Source organism: Pangasianodon hypophthalmus, chromosome 25 (assembly GCF_027358585.1).
Source record: "Pangasianodon hypophthalmus isolate fPanHyp1 chromosome 25, fPanHyp1.pri, whole genome shotgun sequence".
Classification (NCBI taxonomy): domain Eukaryota; kingdom Metazoa; phylum Chordata; class Actinopteri; order Siluriformes; family Pangasiidae; genus Pangasianodon; species Pangasianodon hypophthalmus.
Genome location: NC_069734.1, coordinates 2174184 through 2197076, shown reverse-complemented (window position 1 = coordinate 2197076; position 22893 = coordinate 2174184). Strand labels below are relative to the sequence as shown.

The 22893-nt window shown below is 41.9% G+C and overlaps 1 protein-coding gene across 1 annotated transcript in view; it reads right to left on the bottom strand.

The window, feature by feature from the left end:
• Positions 1-22893, bottom strand: part of itfg1 (integrin alpha FG-GAP repeat containing 1) — a 152463-nt gene that overhangs the window by 89816 nt on the left and 39754 nt on the right. The window contains exon 8 of the mRNA XM_053229421.1: positions 9948-10029. Within this exon, the coding sequence (XP_053085396.1) occupies positions 9948-10029 (82 nt within the window). The remainder of the gene's footprint in view (positions 1-9947; positions 10030-22893) is intronic.

Below are 22893 nucleotides of genomic sequence, written 5' to 3'. Positions count from 1 at the left end.
GCACACAGCATTCCTTCTTCCTCTTAACAATCATGTACGTGTAGATTATTTATAAAAAAATATGCAGAGTATCAGTGTATCTCTGTTCCTTCAGCTGTAAGGGGGGCTGTGTAAAGGGTTTAACGACCACAATTTCAGATTAGATTATTGTCAGACAGTATATCAGAGTATGACATGGTCTGGTTGTTTAATTGTCTTTCCATTCCGAGGCAACAAGATCCTAAAACAGAAACATGGAAGCACAAGGGTCAGGGATCATAGGGTTGTTTCCCGAAAAATGTCATCAAGGGGAACATATGACCCCATGAACACAGGGCTCTCCGAACATAAAATGGAAAATCTGAAGCAGGATTCTGTGAACAGAAGAAACTGCAAACATCAGGCCCTGAAAAAGTGCTTTTGGAACATACAGTTCTAGGAAACTTAGGACCATAGAAACAAGGGGCTGAAAAATAGAACCCCGAGAACGCAGGACATGTAGGGATGGGAACATAGGACCCTGAGAACTTGTGTCTGAAACACAGCACAGTCGGAGCTTATAGTCCTGGAAACAAGGGGCACAATATATAGAATAGGGAACCCTAGGAACATAGGGCCCTGGGAACATGGCACATTAATAACATGGAACCCTGGGAACATAGGACACTAGGAACACATAACCATAAGAACATGGAACCCTGGGAATGTTTGGCAGAAACAGAGCACAGTGGGAGCTTAGGACCCTGGAAACATACAGTCCTGGGAACATGGGACTCTGGGAGTATAGAAACCTGTGAACAAAGAGTCCTGGGAACTTGGGAAAGTTTGGTTGAAACACTGGGAGCTTAGAGCTCTGTAAACATAGTCCTGGGAACATGAAACCCTGTGATGATTCAACCCTGAGGACCCTGGGAACATTGAGCAGAAACATGGCACAGCTGGCACTTAGGGTCTTGGAAAAAAGAGATCTGGGAATATAGGACCTTAGGAACATGGAAGCCTGGGAATATTTGGCTGAAACATAGCAATGTGGGAGCTTATAGCCCTGGAAACATGGAACCATGCAAACCTAGGACCTTGGGGACATTGGACACTGGGAACAGGGTCCCCGGGGAACACAACACAGCGAGCACTTAGAGTTCAGGAAACATAGAGTCCTCTGGAACTCGAAGAATATGGAACCCTGGAAACATGGGACCCTGGGAACTTTTAGATAAAACATAGCACAGTGGGTAGTTAGGGCCCTGAAAAAAAGAGCTCTGGGAATATGAAACCCCGGGAATATAAGACCCTGGAAATATTGGACTCTGGGAACATTGAAGTCTGGGAAAATTTGGCTGAAATGTAGCACAGTGGGAAAGTACAGCCCTGGAAACAGTGAACCCTGCAACTATAGGGCTAGGGATCATAGGACTCTAAGAACTTTGAGGAGAAACTTGTGGCAGCACGTGTTTAGGTAGCACAGTGGGAGCTTATAGTCCTAGGAACATGGAACTCCAGGAACAAGGGAATATAGGACACTAGGAACATTTTGGGTGAATACAGTGAAACAGTGGGAACTTAGTGCTCTGAAAATATAGAGTCCTGAAAACATAGGACCTTAGGAACATGGAAGCCTGAGAACTTGTGGCTGAAACACAGCACAGTGGGCACTTAAGGCCCAGGAAACATAGAGTCCTGAGAATATAGTCCTGGGAACATGGGACGCTGTGAACATGGAATTCTAGGAATATGAGACTGAAACACTGGGCTCTGTAAAAAATAGGGCCCTGGGAATACAAGTCAGTTACATTATGTGAAGATGCAGGAGCACAAAAGCCATTTGCTCTCATAGGAGTCAGAATTTATTAACACACCATTAACTCCGTTCATCATTGTTGTAGAATTTTGTGGAATCGCTGCACCACAGCACACCTGTTTAAACACCACATACTGAGGCTTTAGGATGATGTAACTGGGTCCAACCAACAAACAAACAAACCTGAGCTTAGGTGTGTGTGTGTGTGTGTGTGTGTGTGTGTGTGTGTGTGTGTGTGTGTGGTGTTTACAGCAGCAGGGTGTAGGAGGAGAACTGGTTGAGAAAGGAATGAAGGAGAAGAAGGTCAGTGGTGAAGATTAGAAGAGGAAGAGTCTCAGCAATCTTGACAGCCTGGAGTGTGAGCAGAATATCTCAAACACACAACACACACCCACCCACCCACCCACACACACACACACACACACACACACACACACACACACACACACACACACACACACACGCACACATTCTATTTCTCTGCTCTTATACGTGTGTCCTCCATCTCTCCTGCTCCTGCTGTGTCGCTTCTAACATTCATTTCATAATTATCTGACATTAAGATACGTCCAGCAGCTTGTGGTCCAATACCGCGAACAAAGACACAAATCAAGGGCACATGGCTTTCACGATCGACGTGATTGCGTTCTTTAAGCTGTCTTTATGATGAACACAAACAGACATACACACACACACACACACACACAAAGAGAATCAACAAGAACACTTAGAAAAAGTCCCAGCCTCCCACTCAGTTCAAACTTATTGCAAACAGGGCAAAGTGGGGAAGTGACAGGGAAAGGATTTGCCTGCATCGCACAATGTGTGTGTGTGTGTGTGTGTGTGTGTGTGTGTGTGTGTGTGTGTGTCTTGGTCAAGGGTTAGTCAAGGACAAGTCTTCACCAGGCAGCCATCAAGCATCACTAATCAATAAATCTCATAAATAAACCAGACAGAAAAAAAATGATACGTTTAACTTTAACGTCACAGCAGAAGATCCCAAATCCTAAAAATATGACTTGAATTAGGAATATAATTAGCATTCTTAGTGTAGATTAATTAATGCTACTTAATCCACGCTTTGTAGTTTAAAAAAATGGCAAAAAAATGTCATGCTGTCCAACAGCAAAGATACAATTAACATCAAACCCTGCAGATCGGATTCATATTTTGCCGGTTAATTATATGGAACATCCATCTAAACAAGCAGGAAGTAACTACACTGGTTTAAAGATGATTCATTTATTTAATAATCAAAGGCATCAAACAGATTAGAAATACAAAGATAGCAAACGTACAATCACACAGCAGGACATTAGTCAGCTACCAATCCGCATTCATACGCCCATGTATTAGCTAATGTCGCTGTGATTGACAGGGGAAAGAGAGAGTGTGATCGGTTTTGCTCTCTCGGACTCCCAGCCATCATCGGGATTCAAATTCACGAGCTCCGGATTACAGAGTGAACGCGTTTCTGTTATGTAACGTAGCCGTATTGGCGTGTTGTTGTTTCACATAAAGAGTGAGATATAATACAACAACAAACTAAATCCCTTATAAAACTTAATAAAATGTCCAAAACACACAAATGGAAGCGACACTAACTGAAAAGCAGGAACTGTATATTTGCCGGTTTGAAGTTTTCTTCTCCGTCCCAACACAACTCGCTGGAAAGCCAGTGATGTTAGCTAGCTAGGTAGTATTTTTGTTCGGCTAGCTATTGCGTTTACTCGGGACACATAAGCGAACAGTTTTCTCTGCCTGTACTGATGCGAGAGCTTCTTGCTTGTCAGCACCGTCAAGACTTTGGTGATTCTTGACATCACTGAACGTTTCGACAGTTTTCCGTAATGAGCCTCGGGGCAGTGAGGCACTTGTTCTGCCTGAGCATGTTGTTCATGTGATTTTCACCGTCACACTGAGAAAAAAAAATCGAAAGATTTCACTCCTCGTACAATAAAATGCCGTTCGATCCAGAAAGGAACAGCGTGAGACTGACGAGGACCGAGGGAAATAAAAAGCGATTTACAGTAGAACGAATCTGTAGCGTTAATTTCATGTTTAATAAACCTTTATCTGTGTGGACGATATCGACCCAGCTGAAGAGTCCACACACACACACACACACACACACACACACACACACACACTCCTCTACTACGTGTCTCAGCCTATTCCCACCTCCATTCATCTTCATAAATCACACTAACGCTGGTGTGCACTCCTCTTTCTCTCTGTCGCTTCTTCTACAATCACTCACTTTCCTCTTGCTTTCATCCTCTCAGTCCCCCTCCCTCTTTTCTTTCCTTCTCTTTTCTTCTCTCCTCTGTCTATTCATTATTCTTTCTTACACTCCCCTTGTCTAGACCTCTCTCTCTCTCTCTCTCTCTCTCTCTCCATCCACACTCCTTCACTCCTTCTTTCCCTTCTTCCCTCCTTCATTCTCTTATATTCCCCATCTATCTTTTCTGTCATTTTCCTCCTCCTTTCATTCTTTAGCCTCCCTTCCTCTCTACCTTTCTTTCTCCACACTCTCTCTTCTTCCTTTCTCAGTCTTTCAATCTATCAGTTTTCCAACATCCTTTCTTTTCTCAGTACTATAAACCACTTCATCTTCATTTTTAATTCTTTTTCTCTCTTCTCTTCTATCCTCTTTCGTCTTCCTCAGCTTTTCATTCTCAGCTTGCCTTCCTCCATTTTTCTTCTTTTCATTATTCTTTCATTCTCACTCTGTCTTCTTTCTTCTTTCTTTCATTCTTTATGGTTTCTTTCAGTCCCTTCAACTTTTTCTTTCTTTTTTTAACTTAGTCTCGTTTCCATTTTTCTCTCTCAGTATCACCCCCCTTCATCTTTCTGTCTCTCTCTTCTTCATTTTTCCTTCTTCCTTCATTCCATCTTCCTGCCTTCATTTTTTCACTTTCTCTCTCTCTCTCTCACACACACACACACACACACACACACACACACACACACACACAGAATTGCAGCTTCGGGACTTTGGAGGTCAGCAATGCTGGAACAGGGTATCTTATTGATGGAAGGTTATTCTGTGTGACCTTTGACCTCATCCTGACCACAAAACTCAACCTGAAAATTTTCACATTTTAGAAATAATATAAAATAAAAACCCAGTGTGTTTTTAACTTCACATGTATATTAGGTGAAAGCTTAAACAGACTTCATTTTAAACAACGAACTCATACCGATATTTACCTCATTAATGTCATTTACCTCATTAATGTCCAACATGCAAATTAGAAGAACATTTCAGGACCGGATTAAATGCTGCACACATTGTTTATGTCATATTTTCTTCAACTTTCTTCCTGTGAATGCAGCAGTGTCTTTGGGCCAAACAGATTCTACAAAGGCCATTAATCATCACCAAATCAATTTTCATCTCCAGGTTTTTTCACACTTGACTTATTTTATGGATATAAATTGGCCACAATGACGTTAGTCAATATGTACTTCACTGAGCTCGAACGTCCCCAGATTCTAGTTTTAACTGGAGAAGATTACAGCAGCAGTGCAGAAAAAGATGAATATTGAAGGACACAAAAGAAGGCCAAGAGGAAAATGAGACAAGCGATAAAAGAGATGGAAGATAATTCTACAAAACAAGAGGTTAAAAAGAACCAATGAATAAAATGCGATAAACAAAACAAAGATAAACAGATAAATTAGAAGTAGTTTAGATAAAGAGGGGAAATAAGATAAACACGATAAACTGCTGAGAGGAAAATGAGAAAGGTGAGACAGAAAAACAAGGTTTAAAAAAAAGTACTCTTAACTGAAAAATGAGAAAATGTAAAATGATATAAATGAAAACGAGATAAAAACAAAAAGTTGAAAAAGGAGAGGAAACAAGATTCAACAATAGAAAATGAAATCAAGTTATAAGCAAACAAACAAAAAAACAAGATTAAAAAAAAAGTTACAGGATGCAGTCAGGTCCGTAAATATTGGGACACTGACAAAGTTATTGTTATTTTAGCCGTCTACTACAGTATTTTGGAGTTGAAATTAATATGTGTATATGTGTGTGTGTGTGTGTGTGTGTGTGTGTGTGTCCCTTCCCTTTTTAAGGGACCAAAAGTAATTGGAAAATTGGTTGCTCATGTTATTCCCTCATTATTTCACTTATAAGTAAGCAGATAAAAAGTCTAGAGTTGATTTCTGTTGCTGTTAATTCTCAATATGTCCAAAGAGCTGTGACTAACAGCAAAGCAAGCCATCATTACGCTGAAAAATCAAAACAAACCCATCTGAGAAATAGTGAAAACATTAGGTGTGACCAAAAATCAAGCATTTGGTTAATTCTTAAAAAGAAAGAATGCATTGATGAGCTCAGGAACACCAAAAGGCCCGAAAGATTACGGGAAACAGCTGTGGTAGATGACAGAAGAATTCTTTCTCTGGTGAAGAAAACCTCTTCACAACAGTCTTAGAGAGAAGAGAAGATGAAGAACACTCTTATGGAGGTCGGCGTATTTGTGTCAAAGTCAACAATCAAGAGAAGACTTCACCAGAGTAAATACAGTGGGTTTGCCACAACATGTACACCACTGGTAAACCTCAAAAGCAGGTAGATGAGATTAAAGTTTGGCAAAAACATCAAGTTCTGGAACAACATCCGATGGACAGATGAGCAACTTGTAGCAGAACAATGGGAAGAGAAGAGTATGGAGAAGGGAAAGAACTGCTCATGATCTTACGGGTACCACCTCATCTTATGGCGTGGGTGTGTACGGCTGCCAGTGGGACTGGTTCTCTTCTATTTATTGATGATGTGACTGTTGACAAAAGCAGCAGGATGAATTCTGAAGTGTATGAGGCAATATCATCTGCTCAAATTCTGAGAATTGCTTCCAAACTCATTGGACAATGCAGATGGACAATGACTCGAAGCGTAATTCGAAAGCAGCCCAAGACTTTTTCAAGGCAAAGAATTGGAAGATTGTTCTGCAGTGGCCACGTCAATCACTGACCTGAATCCAAATCAGCTGCATTTCACTTGCTGAAGGAAAAACTACAGACAAAATGCCCCAAGAACAAGCAGGAAGTGAAGACAGCTGAAGTAAAGACCTGGCAGAGCATCACCAGGGAAGAAATCCAGCGTCTGGTGATGTCTGTGGGTTCCAGACTCCAGGCAGTTATTGACTGCAAAGGATTTGCAACAAGAATTAAAAATGACTAATTAATTTGTGAATATGAATAAGACCAATTACATTTGGTCAAACTAAATCTGCATTTTAAGCTCATATTCATCATTTAATTTCAATCCAATATACTGTAATAAACAGCTAAAATAACAATTAATTTTTATGTCCAAATATTTATGGGCATGACTGTATGTAATAAATTAAACTGTTAGACAAGAGAAAAATTATACACCAATAAAAAAAATAAAGATAAACAGAAGAAACAAGATAAGTAAGATAAATAAAAGTAAAATAAGATAAACCAATACATGAATATAAAATGGACTAAGTGACACCAACAATAAGAAAAATATGATAAACTAATGAGACAAAAACATGAGAAACTGATTAACAAGAGGAAAATGTGATACATAAACTGATAAATGAGATAAAGGAATAGACAAGTGTAAAATGGAATAAGCTGATAAACGAGAGGAAAATGAGGCAAGTGAGAGGAACCAAATGATAAACTAATGAGACAAACTGGTAAACGAGGGGAAATCATTTAAACCATTTAAAACAAGGTGCACTAATAAATAAGAGGAAAATTAAATAAACTGTTAAATGAGAGGGATAAAAGATTCAAGAGGAACACTAATAAACAAGATCAATAAGATAAACAAGATAAACAAGAGACAGGCTCAGAAAGATAAACTGAGAGATAAGAGAAATAAAAATGAAAAAGGATGCACAGGACGAGACGAAAACAAGAGGAAAACAAGGTACACGGATAAACAGATAATGGCTGAATAAACAAAATGAACTGATGGATGAAAAAATGATATACAAGAGGAAAGCGAAAGACGAGGGAGAGACGAATACGATAAATTGTTTGTCAGTATAAAAAATAAACTGATACACAAGAGGAAAGTGTGAGAATGGATATAAACTGAGGCTCCGTTTACACGACAACGATGTAGTCAAAAACGGAAAAGTTTTTCTCTTGCGTTTTCAAAAAGTTTCACGTATACACAACAACGTTTTCAAAACGATTCCCGTTTACACATATCCGCGATAACGGCCAAAAAACGCTGTATTACGTACGCCAGGCCAGTAGTTGTTCGCGCTTGCCTTTACAATAGACACGTACTGCGCATGACTACATACCTAACACGTACTGCGCATGCGCATGACATCACCGTTTTCAAAGATTCCCGTATTGGGTGTTTACGCGGAGACGATAACGGTGGCGTTTTCAAAAACTTGCACTTTGAAACCCGTTTTCAAAAACGCCGTTGTCGTATAAACAAACATTCAAAACGCATAAAACGTTTCCCTTCAGTTTTGGCTGAAAACGTTGTCGTGTAAACGACCCCTCAGGAGGAAATTAAAAAAACATAACATTAACCAACCTGATGTTGAAACTGTTAATGCATGTCCTGTATATTTTACGCACAATTTAAAAATCTGTCCTCATTATTCATTCAGGATTCAGTGTGGTTCAGTCCGATTTGTTTTCGTGTTTCAGTGCCAAGTTTCGGCTTCGTAACAATAAGCCGCTGCGCTCTTTATTCCCCAACCACTGAGAGAACTTTATACGGGATTTCCCTCAGTGCCCGGAGTAACAGATTGAATGAAGGAAAGGTGGAGGGAAATCCTTGTTTGCTCAGATAAAACCTGGTTTTGAACAAAAGGCCAGGATCCACTGAGAGGCAGCATTTGAATCGTACAGGTCATCGCACTAGGCTCATCAATCTTTTATATTCAATGAGACGCTTGCGCTTGTGTCATTTCTGCTTCCTCTACACTCATCTGCTTTAGCAAAGAGGAAATTTGTAATGTAAATGTTTAATGGGATCCCGCTAGAGTTAGGGGATTAAATGAGGGAGTGTGTGTGGGCTGTCTAACACACTGATTCAGACCTACTTTCCTTTAGGTTCTGTATTATATAACAAGGGATTCACAACGAATATATCAGATGCACACTTTGACGTTCTTAAGGAAAAAAAAAAATAGAAGCTGGTGTAAAGATACTGAAGCGAGGATATTTCTCCTCTGTTTATTCAATCTGAATATTTCATACGGCAGAACTAGAATCTTAGGCATTATAGAAAGCCCTTAATGCCCTTAATCTAAGAAGATTTTTTGCTTAAACATGAGAGGATGAGAGGGAAACGAGACAGGTGAGAAAAACATGACAAAATAAAAGATAACTCTGTTAACTGATGAAATGATGAAATCAAAATTAACTGAAAAAATGAGAAAAGATATGTAATTTCAGCTTCTTCTAGTCCAGTCAATTTGCTATAACAATCACATATGAACACATACAACTCTAATATATAACATTATACCTAAAATGTTATAATTATAAAATTTATATAACGTAAGAAAGCATGTAGATAGCTGTTGTTAACTAGCAAAACTAGTGATTAGCTAGCAGGTCACTCGTTCTATTTCTTCATTTCTACCGAATCTATCTACTATGGACCGATTTCAGAGTTAAGCGCACAAGGTTAATACTGAAACTGCGCACAGCGTAACGCAACTACGACTTAAGCGCTACAGCGGAGTCTGTCAAATAGAGAGGCGCGTCTCGTCTCGGTTCAGCCTGATTCTGGACATTTTTCTTGCGTGATATCAGCTCGAGTGAGGAGCAGCACCTTCGTCTGACAGTTTAATGTAACCACAATATGCCAAGCTGAAATTTATGCTGGCTGTAAATACACTATGGAATGCAAATTAAGACCAGTATTAAATACATAAATATGACACTATTCATTCATTAATTAATCATATTGTAGTTTTTTTTCCTCATGAAGAATATTCCGTATTGTTTTGTTGTGTTGCAGTTATTATTCTGCTTGTATACTGTCTACATAAAACACTTTAGGCTATGTTCTAGCTAGCTAAATCATTAATCTTGGTCATAATTCTACTTATTCTTAAGTCTAGGAACAGTGTTTTCAAGACTTTAACCACTTGGACGTAACAAGTGACACGTAACACTCCAAAAATCTACTCACCAAAATCGACGAAAGCAGACTGGCCCACTTGTCTGACGTTCTCTGGTGCCTTTGCTGTGTAGTTCCTAGTGAAGTTTCCATCCTGAGGAAGAAGGACATTTGATATGTTTAAAAAAAAAAAAAAAAAAAAAAAAACAGACATGCATCTGATTCCATGTCACACAATTTATTGGCTGAGTGACAGCTCTGAACTTCAGCACTGCCACATCAGCATCGCCGTCGCATCGCTCTCGGACAGAGCTGTCAGCACCACTGTTAGGGAAACGCTGCTAATGTAGATGTGTATGTGAACGAGGGAACATTTGGTGACACTATCAGAAGAAGTAAATGATATACGGCACACGGTAGAGTAACAGATAAACGACACCCGGCTTGTTTTGATGACGGGTAGATTCAGACTGATTGACAGGTAAATGGAACCCACAGCCCTACTGCTACTACAATTCATATCTGTTTCATGATGTTGATGATTTCTTCTTGAGAAAGTTCTCAAATGTAACAGCAGACTTCCTGATCACATTAGTGTTCTAGTACTTCAGCCATTTTAAAGGTCTTTCCTAAAATGCAAGAATTTGTATCTACTTGGTGTTCTCACTACAATGTCAGCAATTTTAAAATACCAAGCTATGGTATTTTATTCTATCTTACCTTTTAGAGTTGTTGTATAAGTGTCTTTTATTGTATTGGTCTTGTTATAATGTGTTGTGAAGCCAAAGACAGATTTCCATTTGTGGACAATAAAGGAAAGTAAGTAAGTAAATTTTAAGTCTCTACAAGAAGGTCAGCCATTTTTAGTTCTGTTCCAAACACTCGAGTGAATATGTACCTGGTGTTCTTACAACAACATCCCCAATTTTTTATTCCACCATAAACACTCGAGTGAATATGTACCTAGTGTTCTTACAAGAACACTGGCCATTTTGATTCTTGTCCAAACACTAGAGTTAATATCTACAGTCTCCTCCAAATGTATTGGAACAGAAAGGCCAATTCTTTTGTTTTCGCTATACACTGACGACATTTGGGTTTGAGATCAAAAGATGAATATGAGACGACAGAGCAGAATTTCAGCTTTAATTTCCTGATATATCCCTCTAGATGTGTTAAACAACTTAGAACATGACACCTTTTGTTTGAACCCATTCATTTGTTCAAGTCATCAAAAATATTGGAGCATGTGACTGACAGGTGTTTCTTGTTGCCCAGGTGTGCCCTGGTAGATTGACTGTTTAAATAATGAATATCTCTGAATGTATACTCTTGGTTTGAGCCCTGGTTTCACCTGTTAAGACTGCATTTGTTCTTAAAAAAGATAAACCAATATGAAGACCAGAGAGCTGTCTATGGGAGAAAAGCAAGCCATTTTGAAGCAGAGGAAAGAGGGAAAATCTATAAGAGTCAGTCCACAAGCAATGGGCATAACCAATACAACAATTTGGAATGTCCTGAAAAAGAAAGAAGCCACTGGTGTACCAACAACCAGGCATCAAACAGGTCAGCCAAGGAAACAACAGCAGTTGGTGACAAACATTGTGAGAGCTGTAAAGAAAAACCCAAAAATAAAAGTCAGTGGCATCACCAACAACCTCCACAAGGGAGAGGTGAAATTATCTCAATCCACAGTATGAAGAAGACTTTGAGAGCAGAAAAGGCCATACCACAAGATGCAAACCACTCATGAGCAGTAAAAATCAGAAGGTCTGATATGAATTCACAAAGAAATACAGAGGTGATCCAGAAAAGTTCTGGAACCAAGATTAACCTCTACCGAAGTGATGGAAAAGCCAAATTGTGAAGAATGAAAGGATCTGCTCATGATCCAGAACATACGAGCTCATGGGTCAAGCATGGTGGAGGTAGTGTCATGGCTTGGGGTTGCATGGCTGCTTCTGGAACAGACTCACTAATCTTTATTGCTGATGGAGCTCATGATGGTAGCAGCAGAATGAATTCAGAAATCTACAGAAACATTCTGTCTGCCAATTTACAGAAATGCATCCGATATATTTGGGAGGAACTTCATCAACGACCCAAAACACACTGCCAAAACAACAAAGGACTTCATCAGGGGAAAAGTGTAAGGTTTTAGACCAAGGCCAAGTAAATCAACAGACCTTACCCCAACTGAGCAGAATTTCACCTCCTGAAGAGGCGACTGAAGAGAGAAACCCCCCAAACAAACAACAACTGAAAGAAGCTACGCTACAAGCCTGGAAAAGCATCACAAAAGACAAATGCAACAGTTTTATGTCAGTCGGTCGCTGGCTTGATGCAGTTATTGCAAGCAAGGGACATGCAACCAAATATTAAGTGTTAAGTGAAATTCTGATCTATCTTCTCATATTCATCTTTTGATCACAAACCCAAATGTCGTCAGTGTAGAGTAAAAACAAAAGAATTGGCCTTTCTGTTCCAGTACTTTCGGAGGGGACTGTACTTAGTGTTCTTACAGGAACATCCGCCATTTTGTTTCTGTTCCAAACACTAGAGTTAATATCTACCTAGCGTTCTTGCAGGAACGTCAGCCATTTTTGGTTCCGTCCCAAACACTAAAACCTGTGTCTACTTTACTTTTACTTTACTACTCCCTCCATGTTATTCTGATTTTTTTTTTTTTTTTTACTATTCCTGCATCCAGTCAGTCTTTAGCTGACTATGCTAGTCCATATACATTATAGCGTGTATGCTAATCATCCATTAGCTGATTAACTAGAAGGCCATATATACCAGATCTCAATTTTAACTGTCGCTAACTACTCTAAATATGACACTGTGTTTCCTAGCGTCTCTATGTGCACCGCCCCCAACCACTATCGTCTGGGCTATCACCTAGAGACGAGCATGGCTGTACAGGCAGGGTGTGATTATGACTGGCAGGCAAAAAGCGATGGTGGAACAAAGAGGAGACAGAACTGGGCCAGATAATGCTAGTGCAGAGGAAACGTTGAATTAATTATAGTATGATTATATTGATTACAGGCAGGGAATGGCTCAAGAACAGATGGAAACTGCTAGCTGTCCTACAGCCAACACTAATGAGACACACAAACACACACACACACACACACACACACAAACACCTAGCGACATAAATGCCGTCTCTCTGCGGTGAATGCCGAGCTCAATAACGGAGAACGGACAGCTGGAGCTCCATATGGATCTAATAATGTGTGGATCAAAGCCACAGCACCATCAGGAACCATTACTCAAAAATCACACACACACGGGATGGAGGATGGAGACAGGAGAGCAGAGAGGTTGGGACACAACATTAAAGAGAGAAGAAGAGAGAGAGTGAAAGAGAGAGAAAAGATGAAGGTCCAAATGTTTCACAAATTGTATGCCATTTTCTGAAAAGTCGTCTAAGGATAGTGACTTTCCATCAACGGCAGTTCTGCTGAACATTGACAACACAACGTGATAAACCGTGACGGAAGCGCAGGAACAGATACGGCTCTGTCTAAAGCTGCATTTTTAAACTACAATGTAATACGTCTCTTTCAATCACCTTTTAGCACATCCACAGACATTTATTTCCTCCACAGACATGAGAAAAATATTTTTCTCCTTTTTTTTTTTTGAATTTAAATGTTTGCTGCTGCTTTGACAGATTTCACTCTATTTCTCTAGCAGACTCCATTCTGTATTTTTGGATAAACACAAATCCTCTGTCTCAGACACACGGCGTCTCTCAGGGTTTGGGTCTCGGTCTGTTCTGCTTCTTGGTCAGATAATTGGGCAGCACGCTCTGAAGAAGATACTCAGATCTACGTCGGTTCTAGTACCACCACACCTCTACCTTCTACATCATGAACTATACTGCATGTATGCATGACTTTAAATTATGTCTAGGATAAAAATGTTATTTTTAATTCCAAATCCATGCTCAAAAGAATCTGATTCTACAAGAGATGGATCAATAACAAGCTCCATGATGTATGATATGTATAACGATATATAGGTTTGCTCACAAACTGCCTGCAATACAAATTTATTTTTATTATTGTATAGGTACAAAATAACTTTTTTTTTATATTTATGAAGAAAATATATTTAACACTGGAAAAGAAAAAAAAAACTAAAAATCTGTAAAAATGTTTTACAAATTTAAAAATCAGTTAAGACATTTTGTAGTTTATAATTATTTAATTTTTTTTTTTTACAGTTATCACGATTTCTCAGAAAAGTGTATTGTGACATAATTTATCACGATATCGATATTATATTATCATATCATCCAAACTGAAATAAATAATCTCCTTAGTATTAATCAATCATGGATGCCACTGAACACTTTTTAGCTCTGTTTAAACAGTGGCCATGAAACGTGCACACGTGTGTTCATACTCTTCAGCTCCTAGGCTCTTTATGCTTTATAACATTAGCGAGTTGATTTTAAATGCATTAGCCAGCTACTATTAGTTACCTTGGACTGAGTAGAGTTGGACAAAAGCAGGATTTGTTTTAGTTTGTTTTTTGCTTTTAGTGCTTCAGAATCCCTCGTTGTCAATGACCGATCAACTGATCGTCAAGAACAACATACTGGGTAAGCGCTGTTATTTTCACTCACCTTGCGTCACATGCAGACCTTTTTTTTTTTTTCTTGAGTAGCCATTTGCTGCAGGTTTGGTTGCTAGTAATGAACTCCACATGCTGAGTTTGATGTTTAAGATGTTTTGTCAGGTTACTTGGATTGTAGGAAGACGCTGTAGTTCCTGATCATTTCTGCTTTGTTTTGATTGCCATTGTTAATCGCGAAATACGTCTATTTATTAGTGCGACAATCTAAACACTAGGCTTATGTCATATAGTATCACCTGGTATCGGATGTTGGACATTATCAGACCGATACTCGATACCAGAATCAGTATCAGTATCGATTCATTCCTAGGTTCTACCGTCTCCTTTAAAAGCTCATACTGCGCTGTAAAAGTGCAAGGTCTATTATCTCGTACCCACACATTTTCATTGCTGCACTTCTCTGTTCACTGGTATATCAGTCACAAAAACCTTAATAAACCGCAGCCTATTAAAATTTTAGCTGCTTGTGCCCTGATATAAAGACATAAGCGAGAGAGAGATGAGATATATATATATAGACGAGAGTGTAGCAGGCTTGTCAGTGTACTGCACTGTTAAAGGTTATTGAACTCATGCTCATGTGCAGAAGACTACAGCAGTGCAGAGTGTTTCAGCTCCGATTCCCCGCAGCGGCAGTCGATCTGCTCTGACAGAAAATCCCCATCATTCTTCTCCTGCTGCCCATCAAAGCTGCTGTTCACCGGGAGCTCGGCTCTGTCGCACTCTTTATTAGACTTTATTACAGTTCCACTTCAGCACCACATTCAGGTTATTTACTGCGACAGGAAACATTAATCAGACATGAACTTCAGCATGAAAATGCAGTAATACTAACAAAAATAAATCATCGTAAGCTTTAATTAATTAATGTTTCAATGCTTGCTATTAGCATTATTTCTCCACCTTTAGTGAGTACAGTGTCTATGGATATACAGTAGGGTGTTTACGTTGCCATGGAGACACCATTGACAAATTTTATGGGATCTGACACACGGAAATATCTCTGATGTATATGTAAGGAATAAACCACGCCAAAGTGTTTTATTAGTAGTTTAGTGTTTACAACTTGCCAATAATTACAATTTTTATTTGCTAAAGAACGATACATCATACATTTCATTTCCTTATAGTTATGTTTAATGTTGTGGAACGTCGGTGAAACAAGTCAGTTCCTGATCTCACTTACGTTACAGCAGCTATAAACAGTCGCTCCCTCACCAGCCTCTATTGTTTCTCATTCTTAAAATTAATAAAAATTATTTTAAAAAACGCAGATTGTCATGTTACTGAGAAACTACAAACCGTAAACTTCTCTGTCTTAAAGATGGTGGAAAACTTAAAAGTTACAGCTTTACCTCTGACTGTTACAAAGTGCTGACACTGGAGACTCCTTCCCTAAATGTTACATAAATAACTTACAGAAAACTTCATTGCATCAATGATAATGCGTTTTTTTTTATCCGTCATCCGTACAAGTCCCTGTGAATGAGCTGTTACTATAGAAACAATAATGTGTTAGAACGAGCGTATTAATATAAACCTGTGAATTACAACTGCACTGCTTTATAGAAAATTAATCAACACCTTCTGACCAATCAGAATCTAGAATTCAACAGCGTTGTGGTATAACTATAATTTAAATCGTAGTTAAGCATGCGCATTTTTATAATTAATCCTCAGTAAATGCGTATTAGGCTACAGTTTATTTATTTAGCATCACAGAATTTGTTGACATCAAATTTATGTTATTTAAAAAAAAAAAAAAAGTTATACAGGCTCTTTCTGTCATCCATCCATCTGCCTCGTCCTACAGCTACACTGAGCTTTTCCTCTCGCAGTGTGAAAGACCTTCACAATGTGTAATTACTGCAGCTACACCATGGATGGAGCTCCCAATTCCTGCTCCTAAAAAACTCTTTCACACCGGAGAAAGCAGCGCCGTAATCGGCCTCAATTACATCTGATGAGACATTTATCGTCAGTGTGAAAGGGAGAGAAAGAGAGAGAAGTTGAGAGAGTGTGAGAGAGAGAGATGGAGAGGGAGAGAGAACTAAGAATTAAGGTAGATAGAAATGATGTATTCCTGTTTTTCTCTTTTTTTTCATATAAGTGAGTTTTCTCTTCTTGTGTGTGTGTGTGTATGTGTGTGTAATAGTATATAATTGAAGAGAAAAAACTGGGAAATGTGTGAGAAGAAGTGAGAAATGTGGATTCAACATAAAATACAACTCCACATTTCACTCAGCCAGCAGATGATGATAAACTCCATCACACACCCCGACACGAGCGCTATACGCCATCACACACCCCGACACGAGCGCTATACGCCATCACACACCCCGACACGAGCGCTATACACCATCACACACCCATACACGATCGCTATACGCCATCACACACCCATACACGAGCGCTATACGCCATCACACACCCCGGCACGAGCGCTATACGCCATCACACACCCCGACACGATCGCTATACGCCATCACACACCCATACACGAGCGCTATACGCCATCACACACCCCGACACGATCGCTATACGCCATCACACACCCATACACGAGCGCTATACGCCATCACACACCCCGACACGATCGCTATACGCCATCACACACCCCGACACGAGCGCTATACGCCATGACACACCCCGACACGAGCGCTATACGCCATCACACACCCCGACAAGAGCGCTATACGCCACACACACCCCGACACGAGCGCTATACGCCATCACACACCCATACACGAGCGCTATACGCCATCACACACCCCGACACGAGCGCTATACGCCATCACACACCCCGACACGAACGCTATACGCCATCACACACCCATACACGAGCGCTATACGCCATCACACACCCCGACACGAGCGCTATACGCCATCACACACCCGACACGAGCGCTATACGCCATCACACACCCCGACACGAGCGCTATACGCCATCACACACCCATACACGAGCGCTATACGCCATCACACACCCCGACACGAGCGCTATACGCCATCACACACCCCGACACGAGCGCTATACGCCATCACACACCCATACACGAGCGCTATACGCCATCACACACCCATACACGAGCGCTATACGCCACACACACCCCGACACGAGCGCTATACGCCATCACACACCCCGACACGATCGCTATACGCCATCACACACCCATACACGAGCGCTATACGCCATCACACACCCCGACACGATCGCTATACGCCATCACACACCCCGACCCGAGCGCTATACGCCATCACACACCCCGACACGAGCGCTATACGCCATCACACACCCCGACAAGAGCGCTATACGCCATCACACACCCATACACGAGCGCTATACGCCATCACACACCCCGACACGAGCGCTATACGCCATCACACACCCCGACACGAGCGCTATACGCCATCACACACCCCGACACGAGCGCTATACGCCACACACACCCCGACACGAGCGCTATACGCCATCACACACCCCGACACGAGCGCTATACGCCACACACACCCCGACACGAGCGCTGTACGCCATCACACACCCCGACACGAGCGCTATACGCCATCACACACCCCGACACGAGCGCTATACGCCACACACACCCCGACACGAGCGCTATACGCCATCACACACCCCGACAAGAGCGCTATACTTCATCACACACCCGACACGAGCGCTATACGCCACACACACCCCGACACGAGCGCTATACGCCATCACACACCCCGACAAGAGCGCTATACGCCATCACACACCCCGATACGAGCGCTATACGCCATCACACACCCCGACACGAGCGCTATACGCCACACACACCCCGACACGAGCGCTATACGCCATCACACACCCCGACAAGAGCGCTATACGCCATCACACACCCCGATACGAGCGCTATACGCCATCACACACCCCGATACGAGCGCTATACGCCATCACACACCCCGACAAGAGCGCTATACGCCATCACACACCCCGATACGAGCGCTATACGCCATCACACACCCCGACACGCCATCACACACCCCGACACGAGCGCTATACGCCATCACACACCCGACACGCCATCACACACCCATACACGAGCGCTGTACGCCATCACACACCCCGACACGAGCGCTATACGCCATCACACACCCCGACACGAGCGCTATACGCCATCACACACCCCGACACGAGCGCTATACGCCATCACACACCCATACACGAGCGCTATACGCCATCACACACCCCGACAAGAGCGCTATACGCCATCACACACCCCGACAAGAGCGCTATACCCCACACACACCCCGACAAGAGCGCTATACGCCATCACACACCCCGACACGAGCGCTATACGCCATCACACACCCCGACACGAGCGCTATACGCCATCACACACCCATACACGAGCGCTATACGCCATCACACACCCCGACACGAGCGCTATACGCCATCACACACCCCGACACGAGCGCTATACGCCACACACACCCCGACACGAGCGCTGTACGCCACACACACCCCGACACGATCGCTATACGCCATCACACACCCGACACGAGCGCTATACGCCATCACACACCCCGACACGAGCGCTATACGCCATCACACACCCCGACACGAGCGCTATACGCCACACACACCCCGACACGAGCGCTGTACGCCACACACACCCCGACACGAGCGCTATACGCCATCACACACCCGACACGAGCGCTATACGCCATCACACACCCCGACACGAGCGCTATACGCCACACACACCCATACACGAGCGCTATACGCCATCACACACCCCGACACGAGCGCTATACGCCATCACACACCCCGACAAGAGCGCTATACGCCACACACACCCCGACACGAGCGCTATACGCCATCACACACCCCGACACGAGCGCTATACGCCATCACACACCCCGACACGAGCGCTATACGCCATCACACACCCCGACACGAGCGCTATACGCCATCACACACCCCGACACGAGCGCTATACGCCATCACACACCCCGACACGAGCGCTATACGGCATCACACACCCCGATACGAGCGCTATACGCCATCACACACCCCGACAAGAGCGCTATACGCCATCACACACCCCGACACGAGCGTTATACGCCATCACACACCCCGACACGAGCGCTATACGCCACACACCCCGACACGAGCGCTATACGCCACACACACCCCGACACGAGCGCTATACGCCACACACACCCCGATACGAGCGCTATACGCCATCACACACCCCGACACGAGCGCTATACGGCATCACACACCCCGACACGAGCGCTATACGCCACACACACCCCGACACGAGTGCTATACACCATCACACACCCCGACACAAGCGCTATACGGCATCACACACCCCGACACGAGCGCTATACGCCACACACACCCCGACACGAGCGCTATACACCATCACACACCCCGACACGAGCGCTATACGGCATCACACACCCCGACACGAGCGCTATACGCCACACACACCCCGACACGAGTGCTATACACCATCACACACCCCGATACGAGTGCTATACGCCATCACACACCCCGACACGCCATCACACACCCCGACACGCCATCACACACTCCGACACGCCATCACACACTCCGACACGCCATCACACACTCCGACACGCCATCACACACTCCGACACAAGCACTATACGCCATCACACACCCGACACGAATGAAGTCATCCCTTCTTTCTTTCCTTCCTGTCTTTCTCTGCTTGCTTGCTCGGATTAGTACATGTCTAGGAAAAAAATCCAATGGAAACTCACTTGTCCTACATTAAGTTAACTGCCACCCGAACGTGAGAGTGTGAGCGCATGTTTTGTGATACTCGTCTATACAAACATTGGCACACAATCAGTCATCTACTTAGTATTAATTCAATCAGAGGTGTTATGGAACATTTTATTTAGCTCTGTTTATGTTGCTTGCTGTAGTTTGCTGATAGCAGTGAACTCCCCGTGCTGAGTTTTATGTTTAATGTTTTATGGTGTTTAAACAGTGTCTCTAATATAGAGCGCAAGGACAGCCGAGCTGAGCGCAGAGAGCTGTATCAGCAAGCGTGGTCATTAAAAAGGAGCAATTTTTTATAAAGATGAGTATAATGCGCATGACATTCGACCAATACCGGTATCGATATCGATTAGGACTCGGGTCATTTGGACCGTTGCATCAACTTAAAAGGCAACAATTGAAATGAATCGAGACAACAATCATAAATTAATTATTATCAACAAACTGGTGTGTAAATAATTGTAATAGTTACATAATAATAATGTAATTGGCTAGCAAGGTGATTTGCTTGTAACTCTAATACTTTTAAAATAGTACTTCTCTACATCATCATTATTTGTAAATTAATGGTAGGGTTACCACCGAATCGAATTGTTGCTTTAAGCAATGAAATCGTATCGAGTGGAATTCTGAGGTTTACACCCCTAGTGTCGATGTATCCGTAATGGTCAAGAATCGAAACTTCTTGCTACTTTCATTAGCACTGAGTTTTTAAAAAACGGCTAGTTGTGGAAAATGTACAAGACTGTGTATGAACAGTGTACATCACTGGAATAACAGTGAGTATGTGATGCGCTTTAAAATGACCCAGGGTTAGAGTGTAAATAATAAAAAAGGAGAAGGCCGAGTACTGAACCCTGGGGAACACCTTCTACACCACTAGCAGAGGCAGGTTTGTGTTTGCCGGTAGCAACAAGGCTGATGTATGTTTGTGTGATAGGATCTGAACCAGAGCTGAGCCTGTAAGCCCAATGACTGAGAGAAGGGAAAGAGCATGACATGATTTACAGAATCAGAAGTAGTGCCGAGATGAAGACGCAGAAGAATGTTCAGCGGAGAGAAGGGGATCATTCGCTGAAGCGTTACGAAGTCGTCCATAACGAACATTCAGTGTTTAAAAGCTTTACCTCATGTCTCACCTCATTATCATTCAGCAGAACAAATCTCCCTGCTGTCACGCCTACAGAATTTAAAATCTGAACTATAACAGGGCACGGAGAAAGGGATAGAGGAAAGAGAGCGGGAGAGAGAAATCAAACACTCTGCTCGAAGGAATTATAACGTCCTTTAAAAGCAAGAAAGCAGAGCTGAAATTAGACGATAATTAAAATCCTTTTTTATACTTATTCATATTTTACATATTAAAATGCTAAATCTGGAGGAAATCCACACAACACTGTTATTCATTCACATCAACTACGTCTCATTATTAATATTCATATAATGGAGAGAGAAGGTGTACATACGTACGTGAGGACGTTCAGCGAGAAACGTGACTTAATGCGGCCATTAAATGCGCTCACAGCGCATCTCACGTTAACGTTTAACGTTTAATTTCAGTCTGTACCACAGAATCATCGAAAAAGCTTAGAACGAAATGCGCAGACATAACTTTATTAATTAATACTTTTTTTAAAATTAAATAAAGTCTCTTGTCTCAAAACAAGTAAACGATGTGTAGGGAACTAACATAGCTGTGTAAAGAAGAAGGAAATTATATGCTATAAATGACATTTGTGCTGTAATCAAAAAAAAAAAAAAGACATTTTTGCATCTTGAATATGGGCAAATTTATCTAATATCTCTTATTATCAGAGTATTATTATTATAAGATAATGTATAAATTATATTTTATAATATACATAGAATAAAAAAATAGCATATAGTGTGTACATTTAAATGCTCCTGCACCTTTACCCTCATTAAAAATGCCAGGATCTATGACTATTCATGAATATGCAAATTAGGAAACACGCTTGTGTCTGTTCCAGTAAGAGCCTAATATCACTCAGATTAGCTAACTGCTAAATAAAGCAGCTCACAATATTTACACGTGAACATCAGTCGGATTTCATGTGATTTATTTAACCACAAAATATATTGCATTACCATAGCAACCACAGTGTGTGTAACATTAGCTAAGTTAGCTAACCCTCTATCTCACTACCTGTCTCTCAGCACACCATTCTTTAATCTCGAACATGATTGGTCCAAAGCTGTGCATCTTATTTATGACATCACAAGTTGAGCTCATATGTGGCCACGCCCCTGAATCAACTTTGTACTGATAACACGTCGGTGAATTTAACAATTTGTTTTACTTAATTATCAATAATATAGTGGTAATCAGACACTGTAAGGTCAGCACACGGTCTCATACGGTGTGTGTGTGTTACCTGCGCAGCCATTTTGAATAATGCTGACTCTCCATCTCATTATCATGCTACATCCACCGCCTCTGCTGTCAGACAAATGTAGCTAGCAAATAGCGCTATTAAAATGCTAATATCGACCCTGCTTGTTTGTTTAGTGTGAGTACAGTAATGGCTTCGCCCACAGTCT